At 42.2% G+C, this 19,163-nt stretch overlaps 1 protein-coding gene across 1 annotated transcript in view; it reads right to left on the minus strand.

Annotated features, from left to right (window-relative positions):
* Window positions 1–11,836: 11,836 nt before the first annotated feature.
* The window catches only part of TRIM42 (tripartite motif containing 42), a 29,622-nt gene continuing 22,295 nt past the window's right edge, over window positions 11,837–19,163 (minus strand). The window contains exon 5 of the mRNA XM_004278976.3: window positions 11,837–12,082. Coding sequence (XP_004279024.2) covers window positions 11,996–12,082 — 87 coding nt within the window. The 3' untranslated portion in view covers window positions 11,837–11,995. The remainder of the gene's footprint in view (window positions 12,083–19,163) is intronic.

Genomic DNA, 19,163 nt, shown 5'->3' on the forward strand with positions numbered 1-19,163 from the left:
GTTTTCTTTCTTTGTGACATCCTTGTCTGGTTTTGGTATCAAGGTGATGGTGGCCTCGTAGAAGGAGTTTGGGAGTGTTCTTCCCTCTGCTATATTTTGGAAGAGTTTGAGAAGGATAGGTGTCAGCTCTTCTCTAAATGTTTGATAGAATTCGCCTGTGAAGCCATCTGGTCCTGGGCTTTTCTTTGTTGGAAGATTTTTAATCACAGTTTCAATTTCAGTGCTTGTGATTGGTCTGTTCATATTTTCTATTTCTTCCTGATTCAGTCTTGGTAGGTTGTGCATTTCTAAGAATTTGTCCATTTCTTCCAGATTGTCCATTTTATTGGCATAGAGTTGCTTGTAGTAATCTCTCATGATCTCTTTTATTTCTGCAGTGTCAGTTGTTACCTCTCCTTTTTCATTTCTAATTCTATTGATTTGAGTCTTCTCCCTTTTTTTCTTGATGAGTCTGGTTAGTGGTTTATCTATTTTGTTTATCTTCTCAAAGAACCAGCTTTTAGTTTTATTGATCTTTGCTATTGTTTCCTTCATTTCTTTTTCATTTATTTCTGATCTGATTTTTATGATTTCTTTCCCTCTGCTAGCTTTGGGGTTTTTTTGTTCTTCTTTCTCTAATTGCTTGAGGTGCAAGGTTAGGTTGTTTATTCTAGATGTTTCCTGCTTCTTAAGGTGGGCTTGTATTGCTATAAACTTCCCCCTTAGAACTGCTTTTGCTGCATCCCACAGGTTTTGGGTCGTTGTGTCTCCATTGTCATTTGTTTCTAGGTATTTTTTGATTTCCTCTTTGATTTCTTCAGTGATCACTTCATTATTAAGTAGTGTATTGTTTAGCCTCCATGTGTTTGTATTTTTTACAGATCTTTTCCTGTAATTGATATTTAGTCTCATGGCGTTGTGGTCAGAAAAGATACTTGATACAATTTCAATTTTCTTAAATCTACCAAGGCTTGATTTGTGACCCAAGATATGATCTATCCTGGAGAATGTTCCATGAGCACTTGAGAAAAATGTGTATTCTGTTGTTTTTGGATGGAGTGTCCTATAAATATCAATTAAGTCCATCTTGTTTAATGTATCATTTAAAGCTTGTGTTTCCTTATTTATTTTCATTTTGGATGATCTGTCCATGGGTGAAAGTGGGGTGTTTAAGTCCCCTACTATGAATGTGTTACTGTCGATTTCCCCTTTTATGGCTGTTAGTATTTGCCTTATGTATTGAGGTGCTCCTATGTTGGGTGCATAAATATTTACAATTGTTATATCTTCTTCTTGGATCGATCCCTTGATCATTATGTAGTGTCCTTCTTTGTCTCTTTTAATAGTCCTTATTTTAAAGTCTATTTTGTCTGATATGAGAATTGCTACTCCAGCTTTCTTTTGGTTTCCATTTGCATGGAATATCTTTTTCCATCCCCTTACTTTCAGTCTGTATGTGTCTCTAGGTCTGAAGTGGGTCTCTTGTAGACAGCATATATAAGGGTCTTGTTTTTGTATCCATTCAGCTAATCTGTGTCTTTTGGTGGGAGCATTTAGTCCATTTACATTTAAGGTAATTATCGATATGTATGTTCCTATTCCCATTTTCTAAATTGTTTTGGGTTCGTTATTATAGGTCTTTTCCTTCTCTTGTGTTTCTTGCCTAGAGAAGATCCTTTAGCATTTGTTGTAAAGCTGGTTTGGTGGTGCTGAACTCTCTCAGCTTTTGCTTGTCTGTAAAGGTTTTAATTTCTCCATCAAATCTGAATGAGATCCTTGCTGGGTAGAGTAGTCTTGGCTGCAGGTTTTTCTCCTTCCTCACTTTCAGTATGTCCTGCCACTCCCTTCTGGCTTGTAGGGTTTCTGCTGAGAGATCAGCTGTTAACCTTATGGGGATTCCCTTATGTGTTATTTGTTGTTTTTCCCTTGCTGCTTTTAATATGCTTTCTTTGTATTTAATTTTTGACAGTTTGATTAGTATGTGTCTTGGCGTATTTCTCCTTATATTTATCCTGTATGGGACTCTCTGTGCTTCCTGGACTTGATTAACTATTTCCTTTCCCATATTAGGGAAGTTTTCAACTATAATCTCTTCAAATATTTTCTCAGTCCCTTTCTTTTTCTCTTCTTCTTCTGGAACCCCTATAATTCGAATGTTGGTGCGTTTAATGTTGTCCCAGAGGTCTCTAAGACTGTCCTCAGTTCTTTTCATTCTTTTTTCTTTATTCTGCTCTGCAGTAGTTATTCCCACTATTTTATCTTCCAGGTCACTTATCCATTCTTCTGCCTCAGTTATTCTGCTATTGATCCCATCTAGAGTATTTTTAATTTCATTTATTGTGTTGTTCATCGTTGCTTGTTTCATCTTTAGTTCTTCTAGGTCCTTGTTAACTGATTCTTGCATTTTGTCCATTCTATCGCCAAGATTTCGGATCAACCTTACTATCATTATTCTGAATTCTTTTTCAGGTAGGCTGCCTATTTCCTTTTCATTTGTTAGGTCTGGTGCATTTTTATCTTGCTCCTTTATCTGCTGTGTGTTTTTCTGTTTTCTCATTTTGCTTATCTTACTGTGTTTGGGGTCTCCTTTTTGCAGGCTGCAGGTTCGTAGTTCCTCCTGTTTTTGATGTCTGTCTCCAGTGGCTAAGGTTGGTTCAGTGGGTTGTGTAGGCTTCCTGGTGGAGGGGACTAGTGCCTGTGTTGTGGTGGATGAGGCTGGATCTTGTCTCTCTAGTGGGCAGGTTCACATCTGGTGGTGTGTTTTAGGGTGTCTGTGGCCTTATTATGATTTAGGCAGCCTCTCTGCTAATGGGTGGGGTTGTGTTCCTGTTTTGCTAGTTGTTTGGCACAGGTTGTCCAGCACTGTGGCTTGCTGGTCGTTGAGTGAAGCTGGGTGCTGGTGTTAAGATGGAGGTCTCTGGGAGATTTTCGCCATTTGATATTATGTGGAGCTGGGAGGTCTCTTGTGGACCAGTGTCCTGAAGTTGGCTGTCCTACCTCAGAGGCAGAGCCCTGACTCCTGGCTGGAGCACCAAGAGCCTTTCATCCACACGGCTCAGAATAAAAGGGAGAAAAAGGAGAGGGAATTAGTAGAAGTATGAGGAAAGAAAGAAGGAAAGGAGGGAAGGAAGGAGGGAAGGAAGGAAGGAAGGAAGGAAGAAAGAAAGAAAGAAGCAAAGAAGGAAAGAAGGCAAGAAGGAAAGAAAGGAGGGAGGGAGGGAGGAAGGAAGGAAGGAGGGAAAGAAGGAAAAACAGAAAGAAAGAAGATACAGTAAAAATAAAATAAAGTATAATAAAGTTATTGAATTAAAAAATTCTTATTTAGAAAAAAAAAAAAGGGACGGATAGAACCTTAGGACAAATGTTGGAAGCAAAGCTATACAGACAAAATCTTACACAGAAGCGTACACATACACCCTCACTAAAAGAGGTAAAGGGGGAAAAATCATAAATCTTGCTGTCAGAGACCACCTCCTCAATTTGGGATGATTCGTTGTCTAAAGGAGGGAAGGAAGGAAGGAAAGAAAGAAAAAGAAAGAAAGGACGAAGGTAAAGTATAATAACGTTCTTAAAATTAAAATTGATTATTAAGAAAAAAATTTTAAGAAAAAACCATGGACGGATAGAACCCTAGGACAAATGGTGGAAGCAAGACTATACAGACAAGATCTCACACAGAAGCATACACATACACATTCACAAAAAGAGGAATAGGGAAAAAAATCATAGATCTTGCTCCCAAAGTCCACCTCCTTAATTTGGGATGATTGGCTGTCTATTCAGGTATTCCACAGATGCAGGGTACATCAAGTTGATTGTGGAGCTTTAATCGGCTGCTTCTGAGGCTGCTGGGAGAGATTTCCCTTTCTCTTCTTTGTTCTCACAGCTCACAGGGGCTCAGCTTTGGATTTGGCCCTGCCTCTGCGTGTAGGTCGCTGGAGGGCGTCTGTTTTTTGCTCAGACAGGACGGGGTTAAAGGAGCCGCTGATTCGGGGGTTCTGGCGTACTGAGGCCGGCGGGGAGGGAGGGGCACGGAATGCGGGGCGGGCCTGCGGCGGCAAAGTCTGGCGTGACCCTGCACCAGCCCGAGGCCCGCCGTGCGCTCTCCCGGGGAAGTCGTCCCCGGATCCCGGGAACCCGGCAGTGGCGGGCTGCACAGGCTCCGCGGAAGAGGGGCGTGGAGAGCAACCTGCGCTCGCACACAGGCCCCTTGGTGGCGGCAGCAGCAGCCCCAACGTCTCCCGCCCGTCTCTGGGGTCCGCGCTTTCAGCCGCGGCTCGCGCCCGTCTCTGGGGTCCGCGCTTTCAGCCGCGGCTCGCGCCCGTCTCTGGAGCAGCGTTCTTAAACCCCTCTCCTCACGCCCCAGGAAACAAAGAGGGAAGAAAAAGTCTCTTGCCTCTTCGGCAGGTGCAGACTTTTCCCCGGACTCCCTCCCGGCTAGCTGTGGTGCACTAACCCCTTCAGGCTATGTTCAAGCCGCCAACCCCAGTCCTCTCCCTGCCGCTCCGCCCGAAACCGAAACCCGAGCCTCAGAGCCTCAGCTCGCAGCCCCGCCCGCCCCGGCGGGTGAGCAGACAAGCCTCTCGGACTGGTGAGTGCTGGTTGGCCCTGATCCTCTGTGCAGGAATCTCCCCACTTTGCCCTCCGCACCCCTGTGGCTGTGCTCTCCTCCGCGGCTTCGAAGCTCCCCCCTCCGCCTCCCGCAGTCTCCGCCCGCGAAGGGGCTTCCTAGTGTGTGGAAACTTTTCCTCCTTCACAGCTCCCTCCCACTGGTGCAGGTGCCGTCCCTATCCTTGTGTCTCTGTTTATTCTTTTTTTCTTTTGCCCTACCCAGGTACGTGGGGAGTTTCTTGCCTTTTGGGAGGTCTGAGGTCTTCTGCCAGCCTTCAGTGGGTGTTCTGTAGGAGTTGTTCCACGTGTGTAGATGTATTTCTGGTGTATCTGTGGGGAGGAAGGTGATCTCCGCGTCTTACTCTTCCGCCATCTTCCTGCTCTCTCCCATCCTCTCAATCTTTGCCTCCATTCTTTCTCCGAGGTCCTCAATCATCTTCACTATCATTATTCTGAATTCTTTTTCTGGAAGGTTGCCTATTTCCACTTCATTTAGTTGTTTTTCTGGGGTTTTATCTTGTTCCTTCATCTGGTACATAGCCCACTGCCTTTTCATCTTGTCTATCTTTCTGTGAATGTGGTTTTTGTTCCACAGGCTGCAGGATTGTAGCTCTTCTTGCTTCTGCTGTCTGCCCTCTGGTGGATGAGGCTATCTAAGAGGCTTGTGTAAGTTTCCTGATGGGAGGGACTGATGGTGGGTAGAGCTGACTGTTGCTCTGGTGGCAGAGCTCAGTAAAACTTTACTCCACTTGACTGCTGATGGGTAAGGCTGGGTTCCCTCCCTGTTGGTTGTTTGGCCTGAGGCAACCCAACACTGGAGCCTACCTGGGCTCTTTGGTGGGGCTAATGACAGACTCTGGGAGGGCTCATGCCAAGGAGTACTTCCCAGAACTTCTGCTGCCAGTGTCCTTGTCCCCACTGTGAATCACAGCCACCTCCCACCTCTGCAGGAGATCCTCCGACACTAGCAGGTAGGTCTGGTTCAGTCTCCCCTGAGGTCAATGCTCCTTCCCCTGGGTTCCAATGCACACACTACTTTGTGTGTGCCCTCCAAGAGTGGAGTCTCTGTTTCCCACAGTCCTGTCGAAGTCCTGCAGTCAAATCCCACTAGGCTTCAAAATCTGATTGTCTAGGAATTCCTCCTCCCTTTGCCGGACCCCCAGGTTGAGAAGCCTGACGTGGGACTGAGAACCTTCACGCCAGTGGGTGGACTTCTGTGGTATAAGTGTTCTCCAGTCTGTGAGTCACCCACCCAGCAGTTATGGGATTGGATTTTACTGTGATTGCGCCCCTCGTGTCGTCTCACTCTGGCTTTTCCTTTGTCTTTGGATGTGAGGTATTTTTTTGGTGAATTCCAGTGTCTTCCTGTTGATGATTGTCCAGCAGCTAGTTGTGATTCTGGTGTTCTCACAGAAGGAGTGAGAGCATGTCCTTCTACTCCACTATTTTGGTTCCTAATCTCTCACTGATTCTTATTGAGGCCTTTCTTATATATTTTGCCACCAGGTGACTCCTAAACTGCTTGTTCCAAGTGGAAGGTAGTGTGGGACTGTCAAATGGGGGTCACGTGCATGATGCCCTGCTTCTCCAGCTTGTAGGGGATGCTCGCATTATGTGTTCTGTGACCCCCTTCCAGGCAATGGTTGTATCACTCCAACCTCTATCTTCACATCTCCTGCCTCTCCATTTGTATCATTTTTAAAGATTTCACATATAAGTGATATCATGATATTTGTCTTTGTCTGTCTGACTTACTTCACTTAGTACAGTATGATAATCTCTAGGTCCACCCTTGTTGATGCAAATGGAATTATTTCATTCTTTTTTTATGGCTGAATAATATTCCATTCCATTAATATTTGATTACATACACACATATATAGTACATTGTGTGTGTGTGTGTGTATGTGTGTGTGTGTGTGTAAAATTTCACTGACCTTGGAATGGATGACATGGTTCAGATGCAGTGAATGTGGAGCACTTGTGTGCATATATGTGTGTGCCCATATGTGTGTGCATGAGTGTGAGTATATTAGTGTATATGTGTGTGTGTGCGTGCATGACACAGCTGAGTGTGTGGGTCTGGGTGCTGCTGAGAGTTTGTACCAGGAAGACATGGCAGTGGGCAGAAACAGGGGTACTTGTGGGTAGCAGTGCTCCTGCCATTTTGGGGTTCATATTATCTCTCCGTTCCCTGCATATACCCCTTTATTTATCTCAGAGCAGAGCAACTGTTGAAATGATATCGATAATTTAAATGATATCAACATTTCCCCACATACCCTGTTTTTCATTATCTCTCAAAGCAAAAAGAGAGATATATAGCACAGGGTAAACTCAGAGTTTAACAACTCAAATCAATGAGCATTTTCTGAGGACCTGTGGTGCCCAGCTCCCCGTTCATTCCTGTCTCCCTGCCCTTTTGCAAGCCGTCCTTGTGGTGCCCTTTCCTCTGGCCTGTGCCTTGTCCAATTCCTGCCCATTCTTCAAAGGCTAGCTCTGGTCCTACTGCAGCCAGGAACCATCTTCCCACAACTCAGACCACCATCTAGTGGGTCCCAAATGTTTGCTGGTCTGGGAGAGCGCTGCTCCTCATGGTCACCCAGAGGCTTTTAGGAAACACCAGTGCCCAGACCCCTGTGCTATATAATCTGATCAGTGGCTCTGGGGCGGGCCCAGGGCATCTGTATTTTTAAAACGCTCCATCAGTGATTCCAATGCTCACTTGGGGTGGGGGTATCTCCAGAGGCCAAGCAATATGCCCAGTTGCTTTTCAGTTGGCCTTGTGGTTAGGAAGCAACCTGAAGGTGGGAACTAGCTTTATGTCTCTCTGGTCTCTCCTGAAGAGCCTAGCTGAGCTGGGGACAGTTGATGTCATTAGCATTCTAGCAAATCACAGAATCACATTCACTGATGACTCGAGTTTGTGCCCCTAGCCCAGGCCTATCCTTTGGGTCCTAGTCTTACAAAACTGTGCCAATTATTAAGCTCGTGTCTCCCAGCCCCTACCCTGCCTTTCTGGACTCAGTCTCTGATGCTGAGGGTGGGGCTCTGCAGATATAGCTTTTTTTTTTTTTTTTTTTTTTTGCCAACTGGCTCCTTGTGGTTCTGCTACTAGGGGACACCAGAGGAAGACTGGATGCCTTGAAGGGGGTGAAGGCAAGGGCTCCTTTCTCTCTTGCTCCCTCTTCTGGGTGGCATCACTGCCCTTCCCAGTGATGGTCCTTCCCAGCCTGTGGCAGTTTAGCTGTTACTGTCAGTTTCCAGATCTTTTCCCCACTCTCCTAGAACTGGCCTCCTAGAACTCTCCCAGAGACACCAGCACCAGTCTGGCAGCGACCCTCGCTCAGAGATCTGGGCCCCAGCTCAGCAGGGCTCCTCCTCTGAGCCTCTGGTTCTGATAACTCCATCCTCTTCCCTTCATTTCCCCAGTCCTAGGGGTGACAGTGGCTCCTAGGGGTGATAGTTGCCACCTCTGTGTTATCCCAGTGTCCCTTTTCTGTCCTGGGTCCTCCAACATCTATTGAACCAATTCTCATATTCAGTTCTCTCTGTTAAAAGGACTGGTGTGTTTTCTGTTTTCCAGACTGAATCAGGCTGATACAATAACCAGCTGCTGCTGTTTGATTCTGCTCACTAGTCCCTCAAGTATCTCCATCCATCCAAGGCAGAACTCTAACATTTCCCCAAACTGAAACTTGTCCATTCTTTCCTGTTTGGATCCGTCACCCACCTGGTGCTTAATCCAGAATCTTCGACACCATCCTTGATTACTCTCTCCTGCTCACTCATACACACCCCACTGGTCCGAAAGGGCTCTTGATTCCACCTCGAATCTGTCCCCTCAGCCCAGGTAACCACACTTGTGCTAACAGTCCTCCTGCCTTTTCTCTTGGCTCCCTGCAACTCACTGCCCATACAGAACCAAAAGTAACACTATTGAAATATAAATAGGGTTGTGACATTGCCTGGCTTACAGCTTCCTGAGATGCATGACCTCTGTGATGGCCCACAAGTTCTGCCAAGGCCACTTACCCATCCTTCTCTCCTCCTTGTTTCTTGCAATGCAGCCTCCGGGACTGTGTTCCTGTTTTTCTTCCTGCCACAGGACCTTGGCACCTGCTGCAGCTCTATCAAAAATGCTTTTCTACTCTGCTTGTCACATGACTGGTTCCTCTCCTTTCTTAAGGAGACAGGTTTAAATTCACCTCTTGGGAGCCCTTCACTGACAGCCTCTGTTTTAGTCCGTTTGGTTGGCTATAACAAAGTATCATAGACTGGGTGTCTTATAACAACAGAAATTTATTTCTCACAGTTTTAGGGGCTGGAAGTCCAAGATAGGGTGCCAGCATAATCAAGTTCTGGCGAGGACCCTCTTCTGGGGTGCGGATGGCTGTCTTCTCATTGTGGTGGAAAGAGAGTGAGCTAACTCTCTGGCTTCATCTTATAAAGGCACTAATCCCATTCTTGAGGGCACCACTCGTGGCCTAATTACCTCCCAAGGTAATTAGGAAACACCATCGCTTTGGGGTTAGGGTTTCAGCACATGAATTTTGGAGAACACAACATTCAGGCCATTGCACCCTCTTTAGAATTGATACCTCCCAGCTCCATGCTCCTTTCCTCCCTAGCACTTTTCATCATTTCTAGTCATCTATATACTTATAGCTTTATCTGTCTTCCTCATTAGACTATAAAATATGTGGGGCAGGGACCATGCCTGTTGAATTTCCCACTGTGTTCCTTGTACCCAAGTCTCATTACAGGTGTGTTAAATGAATGAATGAATCTAGAGTGAATATAAAAAGAAAAAGAAAAAAAGTAAGAAGAGGAGAGGTGCCAGAAAACTACCATTTTCTTAGCTATCAACTGCACTAATATACTATAAGCTCTTTTCAAGTAGGCACTGCCACTAATTGTCTGTTCCTATAGCCATACACTGTTGTCTAAAGAAAGACTGATAGAGATGCTGAAATACGTAGATATACAGAGATTATGGCTGGACACAGTGGTGTATATAGATGAATCTCTTTGTTATATTTGGCACATAAATATATATATATATATATATACATACACACATACAAACATATATGTACTACTGTGTACATTCAGAATTACAAATAACTATATTGTATGCCTGTAACTTACATAATATTGTACATTAACTATACTTCAATTAAAAAACTTTCCTCCTTAACAGTATTTTCCACTTTGTAACATGCTTTCGTGTATATTACTCATTTGAATTTGACGACAATCCGAAGAAGCAGGGAAAGAAACATTATTCTTATTTAATTAAAGATCAGCTCTAAAACACCTAATCAAACCACATCATCATATAGACAAAGAAACTGACATCCAGGGTGAGAGAGGGACTCGCTCAAGGCCATGCAACTGGTTAGTAAAGATAAAGTGCTGGTATTACACCAGATCCTTGCCTCCCTTTTTATACCACAGGAAGGGTCCTGGGAGGGTACACTCTGTGTGAATCATAACCCCAGGGAACAAATGATGTGCAAGGGTTTCTGCATCATTAAGAAATTTCATCTTGTGTTTGGAAGAACAGCTCAGCTACCACTTAAATGGGCCTCTCAGAGAATCCCACTAACTTCTTTGTTGCTGAATGCAAGTTTACACATTCTCTAGAGAGGCAAGATCAGGGTGCTGGTGCTTCTCTGATTCTGGCCATCCTACTTGGCTCTGTGAGTAGGTGTGATCATTGTAATGCAAAATTCATATCATTCTTTTTTTTTTTTTAGTTTAATTTCCTTTTAGTTTATCAGTAGTAAAATCCCTGCTGGCATGTCATTTAATTTGCTCCCCGTGCTAATGATGATTTTGAAGGCTTTTACAGAAATGATTATATGGTAATACCAAATCTGATGGTGGATTCAAGCCATCATTTATAGTAATAGGATCATAACGAAGCTCCCGCGGGTATTCCTTCTTGTAGTGCTGTTTGGGGGTGGGGCAGGAATCTGCTTGGCTTCATCTCACATTATTAGAAGATCATCACTAAGGATCCTTCACAGGGAAGGGGGCTTTTCTGGCTCTGATGCTGAGCCTCCGGGCAAAATAATGGGTTGCAAAGCCATGGTCCTCCGGGTGAAGCCAGATGTGCTGGCCACACCTGCCACGGGGCAGCTCATGAAAAGGATGGGATTAGAGGAGGTGGAGACCACTGACCACCGGTCCCTTTCCATGCCCACTCCCATGTCTGTGTGTAGACCCTCATGGTGCAAACTGACCTGTCGGGGATGAGTTCACAGGAGGGTGACTCTGTGTGCCTGCCTTCCAGCAGTAGTTCCTCTGTCCCTGGTATTAATGTGCAATGTGAGTTTCACTGAGCCAGCCACTGGGACAGAATGAATGAGATGCCATCTCTGTCCTAAAGACTGGGGACCAATGAGAGCTCCTGAGCATCACGGGCTGGAAGAGATGTCTCTGTGGGGGATGGGGTGGGGGAGGAGGGCTCGGGGTTTAGTGAGAACCCAGGAGAGGAAGGAGGTATCATCCCCACTTAGACCACCTGGAGAATCAGCAAAGACTTCACACAAGTGGTTGAGCTAGGTCTTGAGAGACTGGTGGTATTTTCTAGGCAGCAGGGGGGTGGGGTTCAGGAGTGGGTCATTCCAGGCAGATGGGGCCTTGTCAAGCTTGGGTACTTCACATTGTCTGAAGGGCCTGGCCAAGTTCAGTGAGGCTGGAGCTGACACACGACTCTGCCATTCTTTCCTGCCATGCTTCAAAGAACCATAGGAGGGTGCCTTCCACCAGGCCTTCTACTGCTCTTCCTTTGTCTGGGGATCAGAAAGAGTGAGAAGAGGGAATACTCTCCTTCTTATGGCTCTGGGGCAGACCTCAGACCATGGGGTTAAAGTTATGGGAAGGCAAGTTCAGGCTCAATAACGAGGAAGCGCATTCTAACAACGTTGGCCTTTTCATATTAAAATAGTCTGCATAGTGAGGGAATGAGCTCCCCATCAATCAGTGACTTGCCCAAACACCGACAGCTAGTTAGACCAGGGTCAACATGCATACCCAGGGAGCCTGACTTCAAAGAGAGTTCCTTTTTAATTTTTTTCAACCAACGCTACCTCATACAAAACACCACAGAATTCTGAGCCTAGGATTAGGTCCGAGCTCATGGAAACGTAGCCACTTGCTGACTTTTGTATCTTAGTTTCTATTTAATGAGCAAACAGCAAGCCATGACATCAGGCATTTCCTTTTATTAGCTCTTAGTAGACTTCTGCTGAAATGGCTCAGATGTCCCGGGAACATGGTCTACAACCTCATTGAAGAATGTGGGGAGAAAGATACATATACACACGTGTGTGTGTCTACATATGTCTATTTTGTGGTATGTCTCTGAGGTTGCTGCCTGCCCTGCGGGGGGCACTCAGAAGCGTTTCTGGAGGGCAATCCGGATATTCTTCAGCAGGCCCCACTTAGCTCGGCTCTTCCCACGCCCATCCGGTGTTACCACCTGCAATCAGAAGCAGAGAGCCATGGCACCAGCCACAAGGGAAGCAGCAGCTCCCAGGAGCCCGGCCCCGGCTGCGGGCCAGGTGCTACACACATCAGAGCATTAGCTCCTCATGTCGACAGCCACATGAGGCCGGTGCCATGGACCCCATTTTACCAATGAAAAAACGAAGGCACAGAAGAACCAGGTAGCTTTCCTGAAGTCCCGCAGCTAATATGTGGTGGGGTTGGGATTTCACAGACAAGGTCCCACTTTTTAAGGCCGTTCAAGGACTGACTGCTGATTACCGTGTTGTGGTTGTGACCCCAGGTGGGCTTCACCAGAGATTAGCCCCAGGGGTCCTCCCCCCAGTCCCTAGAAATTGCTTCTGTCACAGCTCTTATCATTTGTAAATTTCACTGAATGTGTTTAATTAATTTTCTTACCAGACGGTGAGCACCTTAAATGGGGTGTGGAGGCAATGACAGTCTTTCCTCTCTGTAATCCCAACAGTGGTTATGGTACAGAGAAGTTTCTTAGAAAAGTGAATGAAAGGTGAATAGAACCATTATTTGTACATCTGCCAACTGTTTCTCTTCGCAGCATCATACTATCTCTGATCACAGTGAATAGTCAATGCTCCCTAGAAAAGGCAGCTTACATTGGGTAGCAGAACCCTCCTAGAGGTCTCACCAACTCAGCTTAGATGTGGAGCTCCGTGCCTTACCTTGAAGGCGGTGGACTTCTCCACAACTCTGGTCTGGCACCATTCCTATTCCTTCCTAATACACATTTACTGAGAAGGCATTTAGGGAGTGAGGTTAAGATCCAGGTATGAGAGACAGCCCACAGGATCAATCAGGATTCATGGGGCAGATGGGGCTAGGGGTGCAGTTTGGATGAGGAAGAGCAATGTTTGTACAAAGTATATGCAAAGGCTTTTATGTTTGTTTTCAAAGGGAAAGGGCAAAAAATAGACACCGTTATTATTATGCTCTCTAGTTTTACAAAATTTACTTTTAGTTTTAGAGAAAACAGGGCTTCATGCAAGATAAAGATTATGTTATACCTACGATGTTAGATTATTCATTGCTGGATAAAAATGGACATAACACATAGAGATAATCCTGATAAGGGTGGTATAAATGTGTAAGATATACACACAGAGCTATCAAGGGGCAATGAGGAAGGAATAACAGTGTTATGGTGGGTTGGGAATTGACTCATAAAAATAGGGAATTGAAGTTCTGCCTTAAAGTATAGTCAGGATCTCCAGAGATAAAGACTTGAGTGGGACATGTGAATGGGGCAGTGGGGAATGAGGTGTGTCTGTGAATCAGAGGATCAGATGAAACAGGACAGAAGAAACAGAGAACAGAACTTGAGATACTAAAGAAATTGAAATGATAGTTGGCATTCCCTCCCCTGCCCAAAAGGCTCAGATGGTTTTTCAAATGAATTCTACCAAACTTTTAAGAAAGAGTTGTTCTAGAAAATAGAAAAAGAGCAATAGTTTCCTAGTTCATTTTTCAAGCTAGTAAAATATTGATTCCAGAACCAGACAAAAGAAATATAAGCAAAATATTATAGGTCTGGTTCACAAATGATGAGAGATGCAGTACTCCAAAACAAAATATGAGCTAACTAAAACCAAGTATATTAAAAAAATAATACATCATGATCACATAGGGTTTAGTCCATGAATGCAAGTAGAGTTTAACATCAGAAAAATCAGTGTCATTAATTTCATTAATGCCTAAAGGAGAAAAGTCATATGATTATCTCAAATAATACAAAAAATTCACAAAGTTGCACAAGCTCTCAGAAATTTAGAAGTAGAAACAATTTTCCTTAACTTAATAAGGTTTATATATAAAATTTACCACTGAATTATACACTTCAAAAGAGTGAATTTCTTAGTATGTGAACTATATTTTAATAAAACTTTTATAAAAAATGAAAAGTCAGAGCACTGTTAAAAAAAACTAAATAAAAAATCATCATAGCTCAATGGAGAAACATTAAGATCAGGAATAAGACAAGGATATTAACTCTCACAGCCACCATTTTCTGTAGGACCAATAGCCCTGGCCAAAGCTATAAGGAAAGAAAAAGAAATAGTGGTTCAAGACTTGTAAGGAAAGAGGTAAAACTATCATTATTTATAGACGATAGGATCATACGCCTGGAAAAACAAGCAGAATCAACAGAGAGACTCTCAGAATAATGAGATATTATTGATATTGCTGGAATCAAGATTATCCTACAAACACAGTAGTTTTTATTCTAAACCAGCAGTACATTAGAAAGTATAATCAGATATAAAAATAACATTAATAATATCAACTAAATCTGTAAAATATCTGGTTTAACCAGGAATATATAGTACCTCTATGGGAAGATTTTAAAACTCCATACTATTCTCCATAGTGGCTGTACCAATTCACATTCCCAACAGTTCAAGAGGGTTCCCTTTTCGCCACACACTCTCCAGCATTTATTGTTTATAGATTTTTTGATGATGGCCATTCTGACTGGTGTGAAATGATATCTCATTGTAGTTTTGATTTGCATTTCTCTAATGATTAATGACGTTGAGCATTCTTTCATGTGTTTGTTGGCAATCTGTATATCTTCTTTGGGGAAATGTCTATTTAGGTCTTCTGCTTATCTTTGGATTGGGCTGTTTGTTATTTTGATATTGAGCTGCATGAGCTGCTTGTAAATTTTGGAGATTAATCCTTTGTCGGTTGCTTCATTTGCAAATATTTTCTCCCATTCTGAGGGTTGTCTTTTCATCTTGTTTATGGTTTCTTTTGCTGTGCAAAAGCTTTTAAGTTTCATTAGGTCCCATTTTGTTTATTTTTGTTTTTATTTCCATTTCTCTAGGACGTAGGTCAAAAAGGATCTTGCTGTGATTTATGTCATAGAGTGTTCTACGTATGATTTCCTCTAAGAGTTTTAAAGTGTCTGGCCTTACATTTAGGTATTTAATCCATTTTGAGTTAATTTTTGTGTATGGTGGTAGGGAGTGTTCTAATTTCATTCTTTTACATGTAGCTGTCCAGTTTTCCCAGCACAACTTATTGAAGAGACTGTCTTTTCTCCATTGTATATCCTTGCCTCCTTTATCAAAGATAAGGTGTCCATATGTGTGTGGGTTTATCTCTGGGCTTTCTATCCTGTTCCATTGATCTATATTTCTGTTTTTGTGCCAGTACCATACTCTCTTGACTACTGTAGCTTTGTAGTATAGTCTGACGACAGGGAGTCTGATTCCTCCAGCTCCGTTTTTCTTTCTCAAGATTGCTTTGGCTATTTGGGGTCTTTTGTGTTTCCATACAAATTGTGAGACTTTTTGTTCTAGTTCTGTGAAAAATGCCAGTGATAGTTTGATAGGGATTGCACTGAATCTGTAGCTTGGTTTGGGTAGTATAGTCATTTTCACAATGTTGATTCTTCCAAGCCAGGGACATGGTATACCTTTCCATCTATTTGTATCATCTTTAATTTCTTTCATCAGTGTCTTATAATTTTCCACATACAGGTCTTTTGTCTCCTTAGGTAGGTTTATTCCTAGATATTTTATTCTTTTTGTTGCAATGGTAAATGGGAGTGTTTTCTTAATTTCACTTTCAGATTTTTCATCATTAGTGTATCGGAATGCAAGAGATTTCTGTGCATTAATTTTGTATCCTGCTACTTTACCAAATTCATTGATTAGCTCTAATAGTTTTCTGGTAGCATCTTTTGGATTCTCCATGTATAGTGTCATGTCATCTACAAACAGTGGCAACATTACTTCTTTTCCGACTTGGATTCCCTTCATTTCTTTTTCTTCTCTTATTGCTGTGGGTAAACTTCCAAAACTATGCTGAATAATAGTGGTGAGAGTGGGCAACCTTGTCTTGTTCCTGATCTTAGTGGAAATGGTTTCAGTTTTTCACCATTGAGGATGATGTTGGCTGTGGGTCTGTCATATATGGTCTTTATTATGTTGAGGTAAATTTCCTCTTTGCCTACTTTCTGGAGGGTTTTTATCATATATGGGTTTTGAATTTTGTCAAAAGCTTTCTCTGGATCTATTGAGATGATCATATGGTTTTTATACTTCAATTTGTTAATATGGTGTATCACATTGATTGATTTCAGTATACTGAAGAATCCTTGCATTCCTGGGATAAACCCCACTTGATCATGGTGTATGATCTTTTTAATGTGCTGTTAGATTCTGTTTGCTAGTATTTTGTTGAGGATTTTTGCATCTATGTTCATCAGTGATATTGGCCTGTAGTTTTCTTTCTTTGTGACATCTTTGTCTGGTTTTGGTATCAGGGTGATGGTGGCCTTGTAGAATGAGTTTGGGAGTGTTCCTCTCTCTGCTATATTTTGGAAGAGTTTGAGAAAGTTAGGTGTTAGCTCTTCTCTAAATGTTTGATAGAATGCACTATGAAGCCATCTGCTCCTTGGCTTTTTTTCTTGGAAGACTTTTAATCACAGTTTCAATTTCAGTGCTTGTGATTGGTCTGTTCATATTTTCTATTTCTTCCTGGTTCAGTCTCGGAAGGTTGTGCATTTCTAAGAATTTGCCCATTTCTTTCAGGTTGTCCATTTTATTGGCATATAGTTGCTTGTAGTAATCTCTTATGATCCTTTGTATTTCTGCAGTGTCAGTTGTTACTTCTCCTTTTTCATTTCTAATTCTATTGATTTGAGTCTTCTCCGTTTTTTTCTTGATGAGTCTGGCTAATGTTTTATCAATTTTGTTTATCTTCTCAAAGAACCAGCTTTTAGTTTTATTGCTCTTTGCTATCATTTCCTTCATTTCTTTTTCATTTACTTCTGATCTGATCTTTATGATTTCCTTCCTTCTGCTAACTTTGGGTTTTTTTTTTTTGTTCTTCTTTCTCTAATTGCTTTAGCTGTAAGGTTAGGTTGTTTTTTTGAGATGTTTCTTTTTTTAAGGTAAGATTGTATTGCTATAAACTTCCCTGATAAAACTGCTTTTGCTGCATCCCATAGGTTTTGGGTCATCATGTTTTCATTGTCATTTGTTTCTAGGTATTTTTTGATTTCCCTTGATTTCTTCAGTAATCTCTTGGTTATTAAGTAGTGTATTGTTTAGCCTCCATGTGTTTGTATTTTTTACAGATTTTTTCCTGTAATTGATATCTAGTCTCATAGCATTGTGGTCGGAAAAGATACTTGATATGATTTCAATTTTCTTAAATTTACCAGGGCTTGATTTATGACCCAAGATATGATCTATCCTGGAGAATGTTCCATAAGTACTTGAGAAGAAAGTGTATTCTGTTGTTTTTGGATGGAATGTCCTATAAATATCAATTAAGTCCATCTTGTTTATTGTATCATTTAAAGCTTGTGTTTCCTTATTTATTTTCATTTTGGATGATCTGTCCATTGGTGAAAGTGGAGTGTTCAAGTCCCCTACTATGATTGTGTTACTGTCGATTTCCCCTTTTATGGCTGTTAGTATTTGCCTTATGTATTGAAGGTGCTCCTATGTTGGGTGCATATATTTTACAATTGTTATATCTTCTTCTTGGATTGATCCCTTGATCATTATATAGTGTCCTTCTTTGTCTCTTGTAATAGTCTTTTTTTAAAGTCTATTTTGTCTGATATGAGAATTGCTACTCCAGCTTTCTTTTGATTTCCATCTGCATGGAATATCTTTCTCCATCCCCTCTCTTTCAGTCTGTATATGTCCCTAGGTCTGAAGTGGGTCTCTTGTAGACAGCATATATATGGGTCTTGTTTTTGTATGCATTCAGGCAGTCTATGTCTTTTGGTTGGAGCATTTAATCCATTTACATTTAAGGAAATTATCAATATGTATGCTCCTATTACCATTTTCTTAATTGTTTTGGGTTTGTTATTGTCTTTTCCTTCTCTTGTGCTTCCTGCCTAGAGAAGTTCCTTTAGCATTTACTATAAAGCTGATTTGGTGGTGCTGAATTCTCTTAGCTTTTGCTTGCCTGTAAAGGTTTTAGTTTCTCTGTCAAATCTGAATGAGATTCTTGCTGGATAGAGTGATCTTGGTTGTAGGTTTTTCTCCTTTATCACTTTAAATATGTCCTGCCACTCCCTTCTGGCTTGCAGAGTTTCTGCTGAAAGGTCAGCTTTAACCGTATGGTGATTCCCTTGTATGTTATTTGTTGTTTTTCCCTTGCTACTTTTAATATTTTTTTCTTTGTATTTAACTTTTGATAGTTTGCTTAATATGTGTCTTGGCGTGTTTCTCCTTGGATTTTCCTGTATGGGACTCTCTGTGCTTCCTGGACTTGATTAACTATTTCCTTTCCCATATTAGGGAAGTTTTCAACTATAATCTCTTCAAATATTTTCTCAGTCCCTTTCTTTTTCTCTTCTTCTTCTGGAACCCCTATAATTCGAATGTTGATGCGTTTAGTGTTGTCCCAGATGTCTCAGAGACTGTCCTCAATTCTTTTCATTTTTTTTTCTTTATTCTGCTCTGCAGTAGTTATTTCCACTATTTTATCTTCCAGGTCACTTATCAGTTCTTCTGCCTCAGTTATTATGCTATTGGTCCCTTCTAGAGAATTTTTAATTTCATTTATTGTGATGTTCATCACTGTTTGTTTGCTCTTTAGTTCTTCTAGGTCCTTGTTGAACGTTTCTTGTATTTTCTCCATTCTATTTCCAAGATGTGGGATCATCTTTACTATCATTATTCTGAATTCTTTTTCATGTAGACTGCCTATTTCCTCTTCATTTGTTAAGTCTGGTGGGTTTTTACCTTGCTCCTTCATCTGCTGTGTGTTTCTCTGTCTTCTCATTTGGTTAACTTACGGTGTTTGGGGTCTCCCTTTCATAGGCTGCAGGTTCGTAGTTCCCATTGTTTTTAGTGTCTGCCCCCAGCGGCTAAGGTTGGTTCTGTGGGTTGTGTAGGCTTCCTGGTGGAGGGGACTTGTGCCTGTGTTCTGGTGGGTGAGGCTGTATCTTGTCTTTCTGGTGGGCAGGTCCACGTCTGGTGGTATGTCTTAGAGTATTTGTGGGCTTATTATGATTTTAGGCAGCCTCTCTGTTAATGGGTGGATTGTGTTCCTGTCTTGCTAGT

The sequence above is a fragment of the Orcinus orca genome, chromosome 5, assembly GCF_937001465.1.
Source record: "Orcinus orca chromosome 5, mOrcOrc1.1, whole genome shotgun sequence".
Classification (NCBI taxonomy): Eukaryota; Metazoa; Chordata; class Mammalia; order Artiodactyla; family Delphinidae; genus Orcinus; species Orcinus orca.